Source organism: Diplotaxodon limnothrissa, linkage group LG2 (genome assembly GCF_057381915.1).
Source record: "Diplotaxodon limnothrissa isolate DT_005_m linkage group LG2, D_limnothrissa_male_GT1.1, whole genome shotgun sequence".
Taxonomy (NCBI): domain Eukaryota; kingdom Metazoa; phylum Chordata; class Actinopteri; order Cichliformes; family Cichlidae; genus Diplotaxodon; species Diplotaxodon limnothrissa.
The window spans coordinates 6456257-6477259 of NC_140597.1; the positions used below are offsets into that span (position 1 = coordinate 6456257).

At 39.1% G+C, this 21003-nt stretch overlaps 1 protein-coding gene across 2 annotated transcripts in view; it reads left to right on the forward strand.

Moving 5' to 3' along the window:
• rapgef2b (Rap guanine nucleotide exchange factor 2b) overlaps positions 1-21003 on the forward strand; it is a 107064-nt gene that overhangs the window by 20746 nt on the left and 65315 nt on the right. For both annotated transcript variants that reach the window (XM_085360249.1, XM_085360248.1), the window contains exons 2-3: positions 9844-9914; positions 12683-12739. In XM_085360249.1, coding sequence (XP_085216375.1) covers positions 9844-9914; positions 12683-12739 — 128 coding nt within the window. The remainder of the gene's footprint in view (positions 1-9843; positions 9915-12682; positions 12740-21003) is intronic.

Here is a 21003-nt window from a genome sequence, read left to right on the forward strand (position 1 = left end):
CAGAAGCAAAGAGGAAGAAGGTATGGACCATGTGCTCTGCTAGCTTAAGTTAACCCCAAGTGCTTAATGTTAGTAAGACTGCTAATTAGCTTTGTGTAACATGTGCCAACTTCATTCCGGTGGCACAAGGTTTTAATATAGTCTCAGTGGTACAACACTGGTAATCTGAGGATTTAGCTCCTCCTTTTGATTCAACATTTAGCCTTTTGTACAAGCGACCATTTTTCATTAGTCGACAATGTGAAGAAGGACTTGCTAAATTACACTGAGTAGCATCTTTCCAGCCTTATCTTCATCTTGATTGTTTTGGGTTTTTTTTCTTTTTTTGTCCAAAGTTAGTAATGTAATATTTCTTCTATTCTCTAGTTTCACTTCTTACTCTTGCCACATGCAATGTCTTTCCATGAGGGAGGGGGGCAGGCACTCAATCTTTAGCATTTGGCCAAAGCAGTCAGCGATAACGGCATAACGTCACTCGTCACTGTGTGACCTTGTTGTAGCCCACAAAGCCTCCACCTGCTCTCTCACACAGGCTAATGGATAAAAATACCCAGCAGATCCCATACTCTCTGTCAATACAGATTCAAGGACAGCTGCTGACCACCCTGTTAACACAGGGAATGTACAAACAAAGACGAGAGAATACACACATGCACACACTAACGCAAACAGCATCATACAGCAGCCCTGAGGAGTATGATGAATGTTGTGCACATTTTGGAATGAGCAGTTTTCATTGGTGTTTTGTCTGCCTGTCAGGGGCAGCTTTTCTCAGTCCCAGTTGCCACTGACACAAACATTTGTGCTGAGCAGACAATATAATGCAATATATTGCCATTAGCAGATACTGCATTGTAGGCAACATGACCCTCCAACCTTCAGCAGTGGCTGTCTGACTCCCAGTGGCCTCTTTACCTTGTTACACTACTCTAGGCAATTTACCACCTCATTCAGCTGGCCTGTCCACTGCATCATTCTCCAGCACTCAATGAAAATTGTTATTGCATCTGCAATGCAGACGTATGCTCTTTATCTGACAGCCACACATCAATAAGACTAACATTTAATTTAATTCGACGCCATATTATTGTCCAAAAGAACTGATAAAAGGCACAACAGGATTTGTGCTGCTGTCTTTGTGCTTGTTTTTAATGAAAGTGACATTTAGCTGTTGAGCTCAATACTTTATTAAAATAAGACCTGAAAGACATGACACGGTTTTGAAAATTAGGGCTGTAAATAGAATATTATTTTGAGTTAAACACGTAATTAAAAATAGCAGAAAATAGTCAAAAGAAATTGGATTCCTTTTGTTAAGATTTGGTGTTGTTTTCTGTCCCCTTTAACCAGTTGAATAATGTTATAATGTGATTTATATTGTTGAAATTATGGAGTTTTAATTAATACTCATTTGTTACTTATGGTAGCTTGTCTTCTTTTTGTTATTTTCTTCTTTTTTAAAATTTCAAGTCTTCTAATGATTTTCAAAATACTATTTGATTTGCATGTTTTCATGGTTTCAAAAGCCAAAATGTAGCATTTTGTGTCATTTTTGTTTACAATTACACATATAGTAGTATTTAAACATGAGAAAACGTATTAAGTCAGTTGGTTTGGAGTCATTTAACACATCTAACACTAAAATATGCTAAAATTCTTTAATTCTGCCTTCATGGATGGTTTACTCAGATGGTTCCTGTATGCCATATAGTACCTGCCATAGGTTAGTGAGGAGTAGGGGATGAGGGGCATGACTGAGATGGCCTCTTTGAACCTTGTGTGTGTCTGTGTGGTGTGGTCACTGAGATATCTAGCCAGCGCCATGTGAGGAATGCAAGCCTCACCCCGACCTGACACATAAGACGACCCCTGCAAAGTCTTTGTAACTGATTCTTCTCTCAATGTGGGGGGACACAGCGGGGCAAACCTGGAATGGGTCAAAACTTCCAAGGAATGCTGCGGATCATGATGTGGTATGCGGCTACACAGAACTGATACCTGAATGACTGACTGAATAAGAGCAAGCTTTAGGAAAGACGCTATCTGGTTATGTCTAAAATAAATTTAAAAAAAGAAAGAAAAAAGTTGTATCACAGTTCGAGCAGTTGCGAGTTGCATTCCTGCGTCGTCATTATGGTATCCAACCCCGATGGGCTTTTTTTGCATACTAAATCTTTGTTGTCTGCTTCCAACCTTGAAGCGGTCGCAGTAAAGTTCACAGGGTGAAGGTATGGCGAGAGAAGCTCAGCCCGTGGTGACAAATGAGCGATTGTTATAAAACTAGGTCGTCCTCTTTCCCAAGTCGTGGGGGATTAATTTGTGCTTTTTGCAGCTATTTTCTGAAACAGAACAACAACAAATCCTCCCTGCGCAAAGTGCTGTGATTAGGACAGCCTTTGCTTCTCTGGCTGCCAGGGATCAAGATGGTAAGCATCTTAGACAGGGATAGCATAATGAGAGAGAACAGAGCTGCAGCTTGTCGCCTGCACATTAGAAACTGCAGTCTTGATGGTCTGAAGTTGCATTATTTAAAATCTCACATTCAGATTCTTCTGACATTTCACACACTTTGTCAGCACTTTCCAGGGAAAGTTTTCTTTCTTGGTAAGTGAAAAACACATTTACATCGGTTTAGCATATGACGCATCGACAATAAAATTCCACGTCGATGAATTTTTATGGTCGACATCATTGATTATAGCGACTAATCGCAACCGTAATTAAGATGTTGGTGTGCTCGTACAGCTCGATTTGTACTCTGAGCACGGGTTGCTCCTCGAAACTACCACCCAGGACAGAATGAAAGATCAGGATTTGCCAAATTCCACAGCTTGCCAGTGAGATGTTAGTCACTGTGAAAACTTATTCAGACATGTTCTTTACAAGTTGCCTGGCAGTGCTGACAAAAGTACATATGCTCCACAGCAGGTGGCCATTTCTCTCACACTCGCTGTGCCTCTGTTTCTCTGTACATTGGCTTGATAACAAGAGCTAAGACACTGGCTAAGAAGAAACAAAACAAAAACATACCTGTTTGGCATTTTCACAAGTTTGGAGACTAAATTAATAATCCATTCAAATGTTAGTTGATTATAAAGTTGCTTAATCAGTGTACTTTTACTTAAATTTAGGTAAGATGGTCGGTTACTTTAATTACAGGGTTAGAAAATGACAAAAAATATTTTCAGATATGAGGATTTGCTTCCTTTCTGGTTGATATTGATTTACATTCAACTTGGCATCACAGAAAACACAATTCATGTGTCACGATTTGAGAACAGCTTGTGGTTTTATTTTGGATATTTGGCTTGGTAAAAGATTAACTGATTAATCAAAAAACGGTAATCCTCTGATGCCAAATAATAAAAACTAATCAGAGTAGAATAGATGCTTGCTCCATCTGCGATTTGTGTAACAGGGGGCAAGTTAACACAGAAACAATGCTGAAAGTTGAGGAAGAAGGCATGTTCCTGACTGTCACATATGCACTTTGCAAGCAGGGTTTTGCCCCACAGGTAAATAGCAGAAATATGCTGTGGTACCTGAAAGCTATCCTCAGAATGCCAGGGTACATGAATTGAATTTTTTTTTTTTTTTGTGGTTTGTATTGCTCCACATTTCAGTTTCAGAAATCTCAGTTCTCTCAACTTTTTTTGTATTTAAACAACATATCACAGAACAGTTCTTCCCTTTAAACAAAAGCATAAAAACAAAATAAACTGAGGATCAATGCAAAACATTTTTCTTGTCGGGCAGTGAAGACGAGTGCTTGCGGGCACTAAAAGCGACAGCTTGAAGATGTAAATGTTAACAAAGGCGACTCTATCATTGATTTACTGTGCTGGGCGACTCAGCGAAGCACTGAACAAGCAGTCGTGTGTCTGGTTTTATGGGTTTACAACATTTAATTGCTCATTTCTTTACAATATATCAACATAGCATCACTATCTACAGTTTGCTCACTCTGTTGACACATATAACCAGATTTCTTTTATCCTGTAATAACAAATGCTTCTAACCATAGAGTTTGAAAGTTTGAATCATCTGCATGTGTTTATGTGTTTATAACCAAAACTCTGATATTATGCAGCTGTCTGAAATCCATTGCTTTGAGAGAAATGAGCTGCCCTTCTAAGCTTCATCTAGGGTGGTTCGATAGTCAGAAAAGTGTCATCTTAAAAGAAGTAACAAAGGGCAGCACCAAGTATAAGATAAGTAAGGATAAAACTGTCATCATGAAATCATGCAATGCTACTCAAGAATATGGATCTGGAAAGACTAGGTTCCCTTTTTAAGAAGGACACTTGCTGTTAACTTGAAAAAACGGGTTCTACATAAACATGAATCTGTTAAAAAAAACTATCTGAACATCCATTAGGATACTCGGGCATCAGAAATGTCCTTTGCTTCCCTACCAGAGCCTCTTTTGTTTACCTCTCCCACAGCGTCTCATTGTTTTTGAAATGTTTCAGCCCCTTTCTTTGATGTTTCTCTGCAGTGGGTGATAGATGAATGCAGAGGTCTGCTATCTGCACTCAGCCAGAGCCAGTTGAATAAATGGACTGGCCATTTTAGTCACAGTGAAAGGGCCTGACCAAAGGAGAGCTTCCTGTGTGCTGAACAGACACTGTGGTGTTAAGAGATAAGAAAGGTGGAGGTTTTCCCTAACTGTCGTTTCGGATGCAGAGCTGTTTGAGGTAATCCAAAAGATATTTAAATTGTAGTATTAATCACTTAATCACATTTGACAGCTTAGTCACTAAAATACCTGAGAACATCTTTCACCGAGGTCAATGTACTGATTTTTATTTATTTTTATGGAGTTACCCAGATCCATGTTAAAATTTAATGGGTGCTTCTTTTGTCCATTCTGCACCTATCATATCATTTTAATGAATTTAAGCATCTTTGTTTTTGAGAACAAAAAGCACCAGTGACATGCCTGCTCTTTCAGTCTGACGGAGGAATGAGCTCATTCCTTCACGATGAGGTCATGAGATGGTACCTGATGTGGTAAAACCTGTCAGAAAGGAATTTGTTCTGTCAGACTTGCAAGCGCATAAATTAGTCCTTTAATTGACTTGTTGATTAACAAAAAATAAATAAATGGCGTCTCGACTGTTGTTGCCAAAGACATGAGGTTGATATCAAGGAAATGCTGTACGCACTACCGTCTCGTGCTACGCATAGTTTTCAAGAGTTTTAGGTCTAAAATAAATTGTGTTTTGCTTTCCCGTCACTCGTGTCATGTGTGTTATGCAGCAAAACAATTCTTTTACCCCTCAGGTCACCGATACAGCCGTTTCTCGGAATTATCTTTTTCCTAACGTATTGCATTTGTTTTTACTGCAACCTCCAGTTGTTTTAGGCTATGCGAAACCTCAGTGAAAATAAGGCAGGAAAAACATCACAACTTCCTTGACCTCCCTCTGCACACTGAATGCTTTGCCACTCAAAAGGCTGGCAATAGGCCCGACAGTGCACCCTTTCCCTCTGGGGCCTTACATAAGGGGCGGAAAATTGAAGCTGCGGGGTGTGTGTGTGTGTGTGTGTGTGTTTGCAAGCCTAAAACTAGGGAGACAAGGCCTGCTATTGTTTAATTTGTATCCTGGATAGGAAATGCCTCCACTCGTCTTACTGCATTGCACTGCTACCATCTGTCTTACAAATGACTCTGTAGAGTGATGACATACTGTGTTGCATCAGGGAAATAACTGAGGGACTTCACAAAGAGGTTCAGTGGCAGTATGTAAATGGTATGTGAGGAACGTCGTGGCTAGTTTTGCACAAACAGCTTTGAAGCATCCCCGGGGCTTTATAGAGCACAAACAGCATCTTGGTATGTTTTTCCTCCTGTGGGGGCCACCTGTGTTCTTGGAAGGATTAGTTTTGAAAAGGAAGGGGGAGGGATTAGATGGCGTCACTGAGTGCAGCCTGGGAGTTTGAGCTGCCAGAAGTTTTTGAGGTTTTTTTTTTCTTTTCTTTTTTTTAAAAAAATGAACAAGCTTTGTCTTTAGACAAACAATGAGGAGAATTTTTGGCTAGACGCAGCCTTCATCAGCATGTCCTAGTTTCTGCTGCCCACTGCTCTTTCCTTCCTGTCTCTGTTTGAGGAGAGAGTGGCTGAGACGAAGCATCAACAGAGCAGTAAAAGAGCATGAAGCAAGCATCACCTAAATGATGAAAGTTTATATCAAAGGGCCTTCATTTTGATTTTGGATCTAGGAGAAAGGGTGATAATAAAATCAGCTTTTACAAGTCTGTGCAAAGGCTTCAAATAGTGAAATAAAACAAATGAATTTTATTAAAAAGCACCGTTTGGTTTAAATTTGATGCCATGGTCCACACTCTGAAACTTTCATTTATCATTTTCCTGTGTACTTTGTGGTGATCGTGTTTGGCTCAGTGTAAATAGAGACCAGTATTAGAAAGAAAATCCAACCGGAAAATGTAAGGCTCAGGGAGTGGAAAAGATGGGGTCCATTACATTCTTTCCATACGGTCAATCTAAAATATTTGAGACTGAAGCCACAATTGATGGTTCTGCATATTTCTTTCTGCTAGGCGGTGTTTCAGTGGCGCTGTTTTATTCACGGTTATGTCACTGTGAAAAGGAGGTTTAAGAAAACCCTGCAACCCTGCCATCTAGTGGTGTCTTTTGGTTTGAATTCTGTGTCTATGCTTAAGTTAGAGCAGTTATTATTAGTATTTTATTTTTTATTAACCCAGTATATGCTAAATGTTCCCCAAACCAAGATAATAATGCAAACAATGCAACCAAGTTCCTGTTTAGAGGTATTTGTAGTGGCGATGTTGCTGTTGCGGGGTTTGTGCTTTTACCATTGCAAAGCCACCAACATGCATTATAAATATAATGACCTAATGTGTCAGAAGGTCATGCACACACCCAATGTTACAGAATTTGCAACAAAAGGCTGTATAAGAAAACTAGAGTTTTCTTTAACGTAATGTAAAGAAATGTCTTTAGTGTTGCTGCTTTTGTGCTGTGCAGGTAGCGCATAGGATGAGTTTGGCTGACAAGGATGTGCAGTTTGGGAAGATTTGAATTATTTTTTTCATAAAAATTTGTTTTGGTTTAGGCCAAATTCAGAAAATACTTTTATTATCTTCAGTAACTAAGTAAGTGCGGATTTGTGTTATTTGAATGAGGGTGTACCTTTGTGCCCTCGGTGAACTTGGTGAATCAAAGTTGTGGTTCTCCTTCCAGCCAGTAGGTGGCAGTAGACGTCTGATCATTATGCCGTGACTCCTGTTCATTGTGTTTCTGACCACAGACACAGTGAACATAAGGATTTGGTTAGCGGGGATATCAGTGTGATGTAATAGGGCTAGGCAACCCTCAGGGTAAATCGAGTTTCTGTTTGTGTCCGTTTTATGAAGACCAAACCCAAATTTTAAAAACAGTTTGGGGCTGACTTGATATATATGTGGTGTTTCATGAAAGCCTGAATATTTATTGACAGCGCTGGGGAATCACTGTAAGTAAAGATTGCAGGCTTAACCTCACTTTCTCTTAGCTGAGAGTTGGATCTTTTCGGGATCAGCTGCTTAACTTGGAACTTAATAAATGGATTAAAAAGCAGAACATTTTGGCTCTTTTTCCTTTTTAGAGTTTAATTACTCCTTTTCCCCCCCATTTCTTTTGCTTACCTATGTTTTTTTTTTTTTTTTGTTTTTTTTTCACGGCCCCATCCAAGCCCCTCCCATATGGCTGTTTTCCCCCAGAGAAGCTGGAGGAGAGGTGGCTAGGGATAGGGAGGTCTGGGCTTCTTTGCTTAGGCTGCTGGCCCGGATAAATGGAGGAAGATGGATGGATGTTTTTTTGTTTTTTATTGCTATACATTTTTTATTTTATTTTTTATTTTTGTAAATTTTTGCTCCGACTTAACTCTACCTAGTAGCCCAGCTTTGGGCCAAACTACTCTAGTTTCTATATTTTGCTTATAGTTTTGATGGTAAAAATGCTAAAATTACTCACTTGAAACAAAAGAAATGTTTATACAAAGGCTTGTAACACTGAGGCTCCTCTGACGCTCCCCTCCTCCTCTGCTGACACATTTTGTGACACCAATTCAGCACAAACTGTGTCATTCAGTATTTGTGACCAGTATTTCATAAAATTTTCAATAAGCTGATCGTTGTTGCTCTCAGAAACATAACCCAGACACAGTGTGTCCATTCTGTGTCGCTTCATGCGCATGTTTGTGTGTCTGGCCGGGTCTTAACACAGGCTCTCTGTTATCCCGTCACTCTGCTGTCGGCATATCCACCTCCAGTTGCCGCCGACAAAGGCTTCCCAGTGGCTTCGACCAGCAATGCACCACAAACGCACTCACAGTCCGTGCCCCAGTGTGTGCCAGTAGACAGTGGAGTAGCTGTGCAGCCTGCCAGCTCTCAGTGAGGGCCACTTTGTTTCACCTCTGGCTTGGACTCATGCCAGACAATCTGAGAGTCAGTCACTGGGTCAATTAATGAAGTAATTGAATTGGGAGTTTATAGTTATTCAGTGGAGCTCTTTTTATCATTTTTTTTCCTATGTGAGGTGCTTTATTGCTTTCTATTCCAGTGTTCGCTTATGCAAGTCAATGTCACTGCCCGTGTGAAATGTTGTCTGCCATTCAAGTACCCTGTTTGTCTGCTGCAGCATCAATGATCAGCATTTTAATAGGGTGTCTATGGGCTCTTAAAAAGTCTTAAAATGTCTCAAAGTATGCATTTACTAATAAAAAGCCATAGAAAATTCAAATTCATTTTGGATGAGTCTCAAATGTCTTTAGTCTCACCACTGTGAGATTTTTCCAGCACACAATGCTGTTGTTTTGTCCCTCTGTACACATTTTAGATTGTGCACTGGGAGTGCATCATTGAGGCTGTGCTTTACACATCAAAAATTCCCTTTTCATGTTCTTTATATGTGTGAAAAAGCAGTTATGACGATTTGTCCTGTGGCCTGCCAGGCTTGTAATATACTGAGAGGAATCCTGTGGATGAGGATAACAAAGGAGGCTTCGCTAGCCTCACTAGCCAATTTACATAACAATAATGTTCTTAAACTTAACCAAACAATACAATTTTTTTGTCTTACTTTCCTTAAAAAGGTCTGAATTTACCTTGAAATTTCAACTTGAAAGTGAATAATGGTGAATAATTTTGTTGTATCTAAATCTGTTTCAATTTTATTCAGTTAAAAAAATAAGTAATGTTGCGGTTGGTTGATTTGAATATTGAGTAAGGGCTTCTTTTTAAGCAATCAGTGTGGCCTGAGCTTTTAAAGCCTTTGTTAAAGAAGGAAATCAATAATTTACAGGTTCCATTGTTTCAATAATCTTTTGGTTTTCTGTGTTTTATACAGTAAAAGCTTCTTTGACTTCTGGATTATTTTCTTGATATAACAGACATTGACTGTCACTTTTGGAAACAGTTTTGAGCATTTCTCATAATTTTGTAATATTTTACAGACGAAATGGAAAATAGGAAGAGGGGTGTTATTAAGAAAAGGATGGCTGAATGGACCGATGACGAAGATGAACGACCCTTTTGTGCCATCACTTTGAAGCTAGAGCTGCAACTACCATTTTATTTTCACATTATTTCACATTTTCATGCATTAAACGCTAAATTGTAATTAATCAACTTCCAGAGTGCAAAGAGACATTAAGTCATATTTTATCTGAGCACTGGTCCAAACCCTGGACAACTTAGAGTTGAAGTTAGCGGAGCTATGAGTAGAAACTGTTTGTTTGGTGTGGCTACTGCCAGTTAATTTTCTATTGATCACTTCTCTGATCAATAAGCTAAAATATGTATGTTCTTCTTTTTCAGGACCTGGAGATCGTCTACTCTTATCTCCATGGGATGGAGGCCTTATCCAACCTGCGAGAGCACCAGTTGAGGTGAGTCTCTGCACACCTCCCCTGTACTTGATTAACATTTCCTGAAGCTTGATATTCCCATTGCATGAATTTAAAATTCAAATGAATGCGTGGTGACAACTCCTCAGTGTATGCTGCATTGTTGTCAGGGGTGGGAAAATTAACATTCAACCACTAGCTATGCTGTATGCTATTGAGCTACTTCTATTTTTTTGTAATCCAGGAGCCAGTGTACCGTCCAGCAGCATACTTATTGGAATTTATTTTTTAGACTATAATTTACAAGTGCAGTTATTACTATAATATATGGTTGGTCTCTAGCATCTTAAACCAGCATATTTATTATTCAGTTTTAAGTACTTCTGGACCTTTGAGTCTTTCTTCATAACACAGAATAACATATGTTCATTCTTCATATATTAACTGGCTGGAACGTCATTTTTAACAAATGGACATAAATATCACTACATTTTAGTGAGCTTCTCATTTCAGTCAAGAATGTATTTTGTAATATTTCTTTAAAGTTGACCTGCTTTTCTTATTTTCAATTTTTGACATACAGCTTATTTTATGATAGATCTCGATGGTTTGAGTTGGTGCACCAGCTGAAATGAGCCATTTTGGCTCCTCTGTCTTCTCAAGAGAACAAATAAAAGGACTTTTCTCCTCCAGATAAAAATAAATGATACCTGCCACCAGACTCTTAAATCTTGATTATTACCAGCCTCAATACCACTTATCCATGTCAAGCTTCTAAAACTGCAGAAGTAATTTTTTCTCTTCCCAGTTGTATAAATCTGTTTGAAACTTTAGCCAGCATCTAAAATATCTGCTATGACTAAACTGTAAACTGACTAAATGACTAAAGCGAAGTCATTGTTGCACTTTTCCCCTAATAATCTGTACCTATACCTGACCGGGTCCCCGTGAGGCCATACTCTCTGCTTAAACCTTGAAGCAATGAGCCCTCCCTGCTCTACTATTCATGCGTCAGTTTGCCTTTGGCTCCTCCATCTTCTCTGCCTGGCACACACTTTCCAAACACTGCATGTCAGAAGTCTGTTCCCAGCATGCCTCGTGTGCATACATGTGGATTATACTAGCAAGGGAACAATGTGGCGGTGCATGACCCGCGAGCTAGAACATTCCACTGTGTGACCCCTCAGAGGCCTCCAGCACTAACCCCTCTCCCTCCTCCTTGTTTTGGATCGTACAGAAAAGAAATGTCCCCGTAGTCCCACAGACCAACCCCTTTTGCCAACTTCAGTTTCAGTAACTTTAAAAAAAAAGAAAAGGAAAAAAAAGCTTCTAGCCAGACATCCCACTAACGATGGGATTATATTATACTTCTGTTGTCTGAACATTTTGGGAGGAATGTGTTGTTTTTCTTCTGTGATCCTTTTTCACAGTAACTTGTTTTTCTTGAGCTGGGATTGTTTTTAGGTCTTTGTATAAAGAGGCTACAACATGCTGTCCACCCGCAGCTGTTTTTGAAAGCGCTTGTGTTTTGATCAGTTACTGTTTACTACAGTGGTTTGCATGTACTGTTGAAGAGCGTTTGTCTTCTCTATACAGGCATCTGGGGAAAGCCTGACATGAATGGACTTAAAGTGAAAATGTTTCGATTCCAGAATTTAGAACATAAAAAATGAAATATATATAAAGTTATAAAAAAAACTTGCTGCACAAAAAGAATACAAGAAGCTGTGAGGCTGGATTTTTCAGGGCAGAGTTATGTTTACAGATTATAATATTATCAAATATATTTTTTTGCCTCTGTACAGGCAACAAGAATGCCAGACTGTCTGTTCTTCCCAGGCCCAGAAGCTGGATATATCAGAATTCCTTCAGGGAATTCCTTCATATTTGCTACAGACATCCACTTGGACTATAAATCGTGCATAAGACATGCAGATCATGTTTGACACTGTTAAAAAAAATTAATAAATAAATGTGTAAAAGTACAACTGGGTAAAAATTGAGAAAAAGACCATTTAACCAGTGGTGCAGTGGGACCACATAGTCAATGTGTGCTTTATTTTAGAGGACATACCAATACATACTCACTCTGCTTTTGTTAAGTAAGAAAGTAAATCACTGCAGTGGCTTAGCTTAAACGTAGATGCGTAAAACCTACCTCTTTAGAAAGGAATCTTCCAGATGCAAATGTAAATATTTTACTGAATTAAGTTTAGAAGTAACAATTATGTAATTGGTGATCAATACGTTAAAATACTATAAAGCATACCCAAATAAAAAAGGAGATTTGTAAAGCTTTAATTTTCAGCAAATTCAATGCCCTGACATAAACAAATGTTTCTCTGCAGTTTGAGGATAAAGCTCACCATATTTTATAAGGAACAAGGACTGTAGTCTTTATGTTGTAGATCTGCCTAGAAAAGAAGATTTGTCATAACGGTTATATACCAAGTGTAATTTAACCAAGAAAAATGAGAAAATAATGAGGCAAAAACAACTCACTTCACCTATCAGCAAAAGCCTCGATGCACTGCAACAACCAGAACCATACGCTGTGAACCAGTTAACATGGACAACCTTGCAACTCTTTATAAGTCCCAGCACTCTAAATTTTAATTATAATCAGCAGCAGGCTTTCTGACTGTCAGTGACTGTTGCTAAAGGTGACTCTAGGATATGCAGAAATTTGCTAGTTATAGATTTATAATAACATAACATTGATAACATTTGATCATAAATTCACTCAAACACAAATATGAGGCCTAACTGTGATTCTTTCTTCCCTCTGTTTCCTCTCTCTCTCTCTGCAGGATCATGTGTGAGACGGTGCGTTATGAGAGACATGAGGCCAATGAAGTGCTATACTAGTAAGTACTGTCTCTGTCTGCTTGGGTATTCATAATATTTGTCCAGAGCCGCATGAACAAAGCAAAAAACCGATGGGTAGACAAAGTAACAGTATTTTCAGTTCTTTGTAATCAAAGCACCCTTTGCTTCAGGATACAAATCGGTGTTATTGATGGGAAGAAACATGCCAACTGCGTACAGAAGAGTAACCCCGGTGACTTAATAAAAATAAATGTCATTAAAGTGCAGAAGCAGTATGAGGCAGATCCCTCTATAGCACAACTGAAGGATAGCGAACATAGAAATTATATCCAGTCATATTTCAGTGCGATTCAATAAGTGACTGATCTAAATTGTCAACAAAAGCTGGAATAGCTCTTAAAAGCATTTTCTTCAGTTTGGAGAGAGCCAGCAAGGCACTAGTGGTGATGCTTACATGCTTCCTCCTGTGAGCTATCTGTTTGGAGGGTTAATGTGATCAGAAAGCTGCATTGACAGCTTTCAGAGAGTGCGTGTGTGTGTGTTGGATCCATTTTGAAAAAGCTGGCACAACTGTGGTAAGCACAAAACACACACAGTGTTTGACTGCTGTCACGTATCGAAGTCTTCCAAACACCCAGAGTGAGAATTAAGACAGTTAATTAACTCTGTCAGTGTCTCGGGGGGCTACAGAGGGGACAACATCCCTTTTCCTGCCTTCGTATCCCCCGTGTGCGTGCGTGTGTGTATGTGTTTGTGTGTGTTGATGGATGGTGTGGAAGAGTCAACACCTCATTAGAAGCCCACTTGGCAGTGGGGGAGCTGATTAAACAATAGGAATGCAGACTAAATGGTGGCCACAGTACAGTCCAGCTTCAGCAAGATTCCTTTAGGTGCCCCACAACACTTACTGTACACACACTCAGAAACACTCCTCAAGGAAAAACGCAGCTGTCCCGTCGCAGTGTGGACACACGAAAACGCAGACTTTCTAAAACGATGACATATTTTAGTCATGTGATGCAGTCATGTGACCAAATAAACAAAGATAGCAGAGGGCATTATACAGCGGTTGTTTTGATTCCTCTCAATTTTGACAGCCCTAAAAAAGATGAATATCAGTTTGTACATGCTCCAGATAGCTTTTCTTCAAATTCTTTAACTCTCAATCGCTTTTGCAACTTTGTACTTTTGTGTTACTCGCAGCAACAACGCCACCTCATTGTTAGTCCATTTCAAAAACTCGGTGCTTTTCCTCAACATTTTGCCGCGATGTTTCAAAGTCCTGAAAAGTAAATAAACGGCAGACAGAAATGAGGCAGGTCGAATCGTCTTGCGTTTCACACATGCGCAGCGCTGGAACGTTTTCGGCCATTTCGATGTGGACGCACAACTCTGTGAAAACGACTGAAAACGATAGTGTAATGTGGAGCTGTCATGATTCGGCCGTGTGGCAGGCAGGATGAGGACCCAAATTGCAAACTCACAGACACGGGGGATAAACTCAAAATGCAGCTTTATTGCTGACAGGTGATAAACAATAACGATGATACAAAAGCAATGCAAAACTACACTAAACTGGGAAAAGCTAAAGTAACATATACCGGAAGACACGGGGAGAACCACACACGGCATGAGGGAGAACGCGACGCCGAACAGAGGGAGACGCAGACAGAAATACACAGAGGGTAAACGAGGAAAGTTTGAACACACGGGGAACACAGGTGACGCTGATAATCATAACGAGACAGGGCGGGGTGAACTGAACATGACATGTACAGGCGTGAGAGTCACAAAGTAAACAGGAAGTGCACAGAGGTTCAGACAGGAGGAGAGAGAGCACGGGGAAAACACAGACATAACGGGCTGGGGAAACATGGAATAAAACATAAGGAGGGACGAGGGCTCAGATACACAGAGGGGCACACAGGGGGTGAGAGTCACAACGGGAAAACACATAAGGAACAACGTAACAGATCAACCCAGGAAGCATGGCCTAAATAAAGAACAAAATACAAAAATACATGAAAACTAAGAATACTGGGCCCACATGGCCCAGGACCATGACAGGAGCGTTTTCAGATGAAAACGCAGCTTTCAAATATAGCTTTCAAGTATAATATATGTAACTTTATATTGACATAAGCAGTTAATTAGCTCGTTCACTTTTAACCTAAGTTGTTAAAATGTATTTTTAATGTCATCATAGCCCCTTACAGTAACTGTTTGCCAAGTCATCATTAATAAATGTTAAACCTGACTGCTTTTTATTGCTTCAGAAAAACCAAATTATTATTATTACTAGTAATGTGTGGTTAACACATTCTCTGACTGGACTGACAGTATAGAGGTTGCAGTAGTGCTAATGCTATTTAAATAGCAATAATTGTCTAAAATAGTTTGAAGTGTTGCTGAAAATGAAATGTCTTGTACATTTTGAATTCCTTACTTTTGTCTTTGTGTAGGCCTTTGCAGGTAACTGTACTGTTATGTGCTTTGTTGGTTGTGAGGTTATGTTAAAACTGTTAACATAAAACTGTTAACATAACATAAATCTGCAGTTGAGTATGAGTAGGCACTTTAAGTGGTGGTGGTGACATAAATTACAAAATTAGTGTGGATTTTAAAGTCTACTGAATGTTGGTTGTTAGATAGGACCTTTAAAGTACATTAATACAGTATTTTCTCACTGAACTGGGAAAGAAGCTCTTGAGCTGCTGTCTTTCTCTATGGTTTCAGTGTTGTCAAACATCTTTATGAAAATGAAAACAATGAAAAAAAAATGTGGATAAAATTTCACATGAAACTGTCATTTTCAGCACTAGCTCCTTGGTGTGGTCACAAATAAAGCGGAGAGCATAACTGCAGGTAGTGTGCTAATTTACCCCTGAGCTAAAGCACAGAAACGCAGCATGCTATTTTGTTTTTGGGAAATTGCCTCATTTGATTTGCACAACTGTGCACGCTTACGCCAGTGTTTCTGGTTGCGTCTGTGTACAGCTGTGTGTTTGCATGTATTTGTATATGCGTGCCAAGCTGTATTAACCTATAAAAAATGGTCAATGCTCTCCCTTATAAGAGCTGTGTATTAAACAGCAGACGATCAGACTGAGCTTTCTCTGCAGGGTTTTAATCAGCCTGCTATACTGAAAACACAAGCTTTTACCAGTCTCTTTCTCTCCTCATCTGTTTATAACAGTGGCAATAATAGGCTGCAAAGTGAGGGCTCTAAAAGTTAATGGGGAAATTAAATTTTGATAGTATCAATATTAAGTTGTATCCCAGAAAACCACATATAGTGTAAAGCATTGCAATACTAAAGAAATTAGTTTAAAAAAAAAATGTAAACCGCATTTAAAGTTGGTCTACAGTGACAATTAATCAAATGTCAGAATAATTTCCAAGACATTTAGGAGACTTTATTTATGTATTTATGCATTTTTTTTAGTTGGAGCTAAAGTTGACTGCCTCAAAAGGACATTTTACATAGAACTGAATCCCAGCTGTCTATTTGTATATTTATTTCTGTTCAGCAAACATGCAGTCCTGCTGAAGTGACCTTTGTAATGACTTCCACGCTTATAACTTTGCAGGCCCTGCATGGCTGTTGGCAGGCCTGCAGTAACGATTGGATGATAAGGGTGATAGTTTTAAAAAGTACTGCCTTGGGCTGCACACTCATAAAGACACATTCGGTATCACATGAAAACATCGCATCCTGCATTCTGCAAATCTGAACCTCTCTGGATTTACCATCCGAAGATTAAAGTGCTAAACCCTCGATGGTGGCTGACCTGGCACATTGGCTGGTGAAGAGGGTTAGCATCATCTGGCTGGTCTTTAACCTCTTCCATGTCAGCTCTATAAATGAAACCCTTGACTTTTGACCCTCTGCTGAGTGAAAAATCCAACTGTATTTATTTGCAGGGCATTGTGCGTTGCAGACCACAGGGAGCTATCTGCAGAGAGCATTGGTTGCCAGATAGAGGCAGTGACTAAAGAACAGCTGGTTTATGGGCTACTTTGGTTGTGCTGTTGTCGGTCCTTTAGCCACTGTGGAGAAGAGCAGATTTATAACATGCAAAGAGCTGAAGTTCAGGGATTTTTTGTGTGTGTGTGTGTGTGTGTGTGTGTGTGTGATACCTCTCCTGTTACTAGTCATCACTGCTGTCACTCCCTTCCCCAGTCTGACCCACTTGCCAACCAGGCAGCATTCGAGCGGTATAGTTGAGTTATGCGCTGGTAGGTTTTTTGGAGAACTGCAATGGTGAACATAGTCTAGGTTGAAATCTCCCCTCTGTAGGCAAATACCTACACAAATTAACACAACTACAGTACCATTAAAACAAGCATTATATTATTATATATATATATTTTGAAGCCATTAATGTGGTTTCACATTAACTTCTGATCCTGTGCAATTTGTGCGTTTTGTTTTGTTTTTGGTTGGACAAATTAAAATTGCCTTGGGACTTTGAATGGACAGTAATTGTAAAAAAGCAGATAATGTTTGTCATAATGAACTGAGGTCTTTTTTCTTTTTTTGTAAATCAATGAATTATTTTTTTGTTTTAATTAGTGTTTTTAAAAATGATTTGCTGAAGCAACTTATTTCTGTCGAGGAGAAAACACATTTTATCCAATATATTCTGACAATATTAAAGAAGAACACTTAACAGACTGATATTTTAACCCCTGGCTAAGGTTCAGAGGGAGCAGCTGTCGGAAAGTTGCCCTCACAGGCAGCTCCTGTTCCATGTGACAGCGTGAAGCTGCTTTCCTTCATAAACGGCGTCATGGGAAGGTAGATGAAGGAAAACTCTGGGAGAAAGAGCTGAAAAACTCATCACAGCGACCAGTCAGCTTATATAATTATTCATTCCAGTAAATTCTGTTCAGCTTGTGTGGCAGTGACATGGAGACGTTAGTCATTTGCTAAGTATCTGGTAGAGCTGCTTTTTAATGACAGAAAAATGACAGATGGATGTTTATTTTTAGAATAAGATTTTTTTTTTCTTTTTTTTGTTATATCCTGTGTTGAAAGGAAATATTTTGGAGTTATGCAAAAAAAAGTAGTTTGGTCAAAAGTTTTAAGCGCTGGACATTAACCAGTAGACTCTGTCGTCTCCTGACCTTTTTTTTTTCTTTTTCTTTTTAATTTTGTGTTTGTTGGACAGTTGAAAACTTTGAATGCTTTATTTCAAAATATCAACACAACATTGTGAGACTGCCAGTCTCCCGAGTCCATGGTGAAAGCAGCATGACAAGTTAAAATAGTCAGAGTTGCTTATATGTCCCTCAATGCGAGTGTAGAAACACTTCTAGTGTTTTGAAACTCCTGATTGTTTGTTTGTGTGTGTGTTGTAATAATATGTGCAATAATATATATTGAAAATTGGCCTTTTTTATGCATTTATTTTACAATATTCTGTTGCATAGAAAGACTTGCATTTGCAGTTAATTTAATGAAAGTCAAAAACTACACTTGCAGAAATGTAAAGACTTTTTTTGACAACTGTAATGTGTGTTATAAAGTCAGACCATCTAATAAAAGAAATGTACTGAAATGTTGGTGTGGACTTTGGGCTTAGTAACTCTTTTATAAAAAATCTGTAGCACACTAGGAAAACGGGAAAACCCCCAAACCATAATGTTCAGAACAGTTAAACCGTGAATTTTTGAGCCTGTAAAATATTTTTTCTAAGAGCCAACTATGATTCCCTTTACTATTTGCAAAAGGCAATTATTCTTTAATGAAACAGTTTGTAAAAGTCAAACCTAATTTTGTGAAAATCTGTCATAAAATTTTGTCCCCATTTTACCCCTGCTGCTGCCTCCATGGCGATCAACCAGATCCCCCACTGTTAAAGGTTTCCCTGTGAGGGTTTTGGTGGATGATGCTTAGCATTTGACTACCGCTTCCAGTACTCATGACCCAGTTCAGTCAAGCTGTCGCTCCACATAAGAGTCTTCTATCTCCTACTTTTTTGGTGTTGTATCTTCTCCTCCTACTTCTCAGCCATGTGAGGTGCTTCCCTCGCTTCCCTCCCTACATGCCGGCAATTAATAATTGAACATTTCATTTCGTGTCGTATCCAAATGTAAAGAAGAACCATATAAAGGACTGAACGAGTCTGCAGGGAACCAGATGGAGATCAGTGGAGAAAAGGGGGAAAAAGAGAAGGGATGATTGTGGAGGAAGAATTTGCTGTGTGTCAGTAGGGTGTGCTGTCTGCAGCCTCATTAGTTGTGCAAGGAAAATGTGGAGAGGAGGAAGGAGGGGCAAGACTTTGTTCCCTTTGATTAAAAGGGGAAAAAACTCAGTCAGCACAGTGATGGTGGGTGTGGATTAGAGCAGGGCGATATGGCCAAAAATATTTATCACGATATATATTTGAAAATTTGCGATAACGATATAACCGACGATATAATTGATGCGAGACAAAATACAACTCCACAACATTACTAGCGCAAAAAGACAACCTTCCATTTATTTTCACTTAAACAAGAAGCTGGTTTTTATGTACATTAAAGCTTTATAAAAATATAACAGTGCAAATGCAAATTCCTTGCTGACAGTTTAACCAAAAGGCATTTCCAGTAGAAATGGGCTGACATATCCTGAGCATAACCATGTATAATATCCACTGAAGTTAAAAAGAGGTGCTTTGCAACATTAAACTGCAGTGTGCAGTACGCATTTTTCGGACCATAAGGTGCACGGGATTATAAGGCACATTAAGCGAAACAAAGCAGTCAGATAAATCAAACTTTATTAAACTCATTCTTCTTGCTTCCTCCACTTCTGTACCATTGATTCATTAATGTTGAATTCTCTGGTAGCTGCTCTATTCCCATGTTGTTGCAGTATATTAATGACTAACCTCGTATTGTGGATGGATTATCTCAGTTGTTCTCCTGACTGAAGTTTGGTCCGTTTACAGCATCCTGCCATGCGATTGCATTTGTCTCTAACCATGAAGAACCTTCACGTTAACTTTTATAAGTGGAAAAGTGTTAGTGTTCGTCCTCCAGCTTCACTGTTTATGTTATGCTAACATAGCTGTGTCGCTAGCGATCACGTAGCACATCATTATATACCAGCTAGCCAAACTTCAGTAACCCTACAAACGTCACTGCTGTTTAGTTTCCTGTCTTCATTTATGTTGGAAGTGATAGCAGAGCTGTACGTTTGATTTTTTTCAGAAATCTCTCAGTCAGAACATGCAATATCATGCTTAGGTAACTAGCGAAACTAGCGAGCTAACTTCCGCTAGCTTCCTGCTAACTTCTAACTCCGTTAAATGTAATAACTTTTGTTTTCATGGATGCCTGGAAGTTAAACTTCATAGTTACACCTGGTAAAGCAGCAATGCTGATCGTTTTATTAAAGATGAAAGAATTTAGACAGTTTTTAACTCTAAGTGATGCTGCAGTGTTGTTTGACCTGAAGGATACGGAGTTTAGGACCCAGATTACTCCCAGATTTAAGAGCATCTTAGTCCGACAAATATGACAATAACAACGGCCGCTTGCATGTTCTGCAAAAAAATGTGCTTTGTTGTGTATCTGATGGACAAACACCAAACCAGTTCCACATCACGGAAGTTGCACCATTTTTACAAACCAATTCTGGTTCATCTGTTTCACTCAACAATCGGCCATGTGCGTATGAAAACAAAGGCACTGCGCACGCGCGTTTTACTCCCATTCTATCGCGATATTTCATTTTCCTATCGTTGCCTAACATTATACCGGTATTACCGTGAACGGTATAATATGGCCCAGCCCTAGTGTGGATATACATTTCTGTGAAGAACAAGATGTATAATAAGGGCACCCATCTTTTACCTTTCTGTTAGTAAAAACCAGTCCCACCTTGCAGATGTGACTGGTTATTAATTTCCATTATCTTGCCAATTAAAACGTCTTACTTGAACCAGGATTATGCTCAGAAATAATAACTCAAGCTGATGTCTTATTAACACCAGAGAAACTTCAAGTAAGAGATTTGATTTCTGCAGACGTTCAGCTTCTGTGAGACGGTGACATTTTAAAGTACAGACTAATAAACAGACTGGTGGAGGCAGGCGTCATATAGAGAAGCATTTATTTTAGCCTGCTGTTAAGATCATTTTGTGCATTCATAGCAAAGAGAATTACGTTTTTTGCCTTTTAATGAAGCATAAACTTCAGTGTCACTTAAACTTGTGCTTATATGGGATTGTTAGGTTTCTTAAAATGTTATTTGATAAACTGCGCAAAACGCAAGAGGTAGATCTTAAACTCTACAGGCCACAGTTAA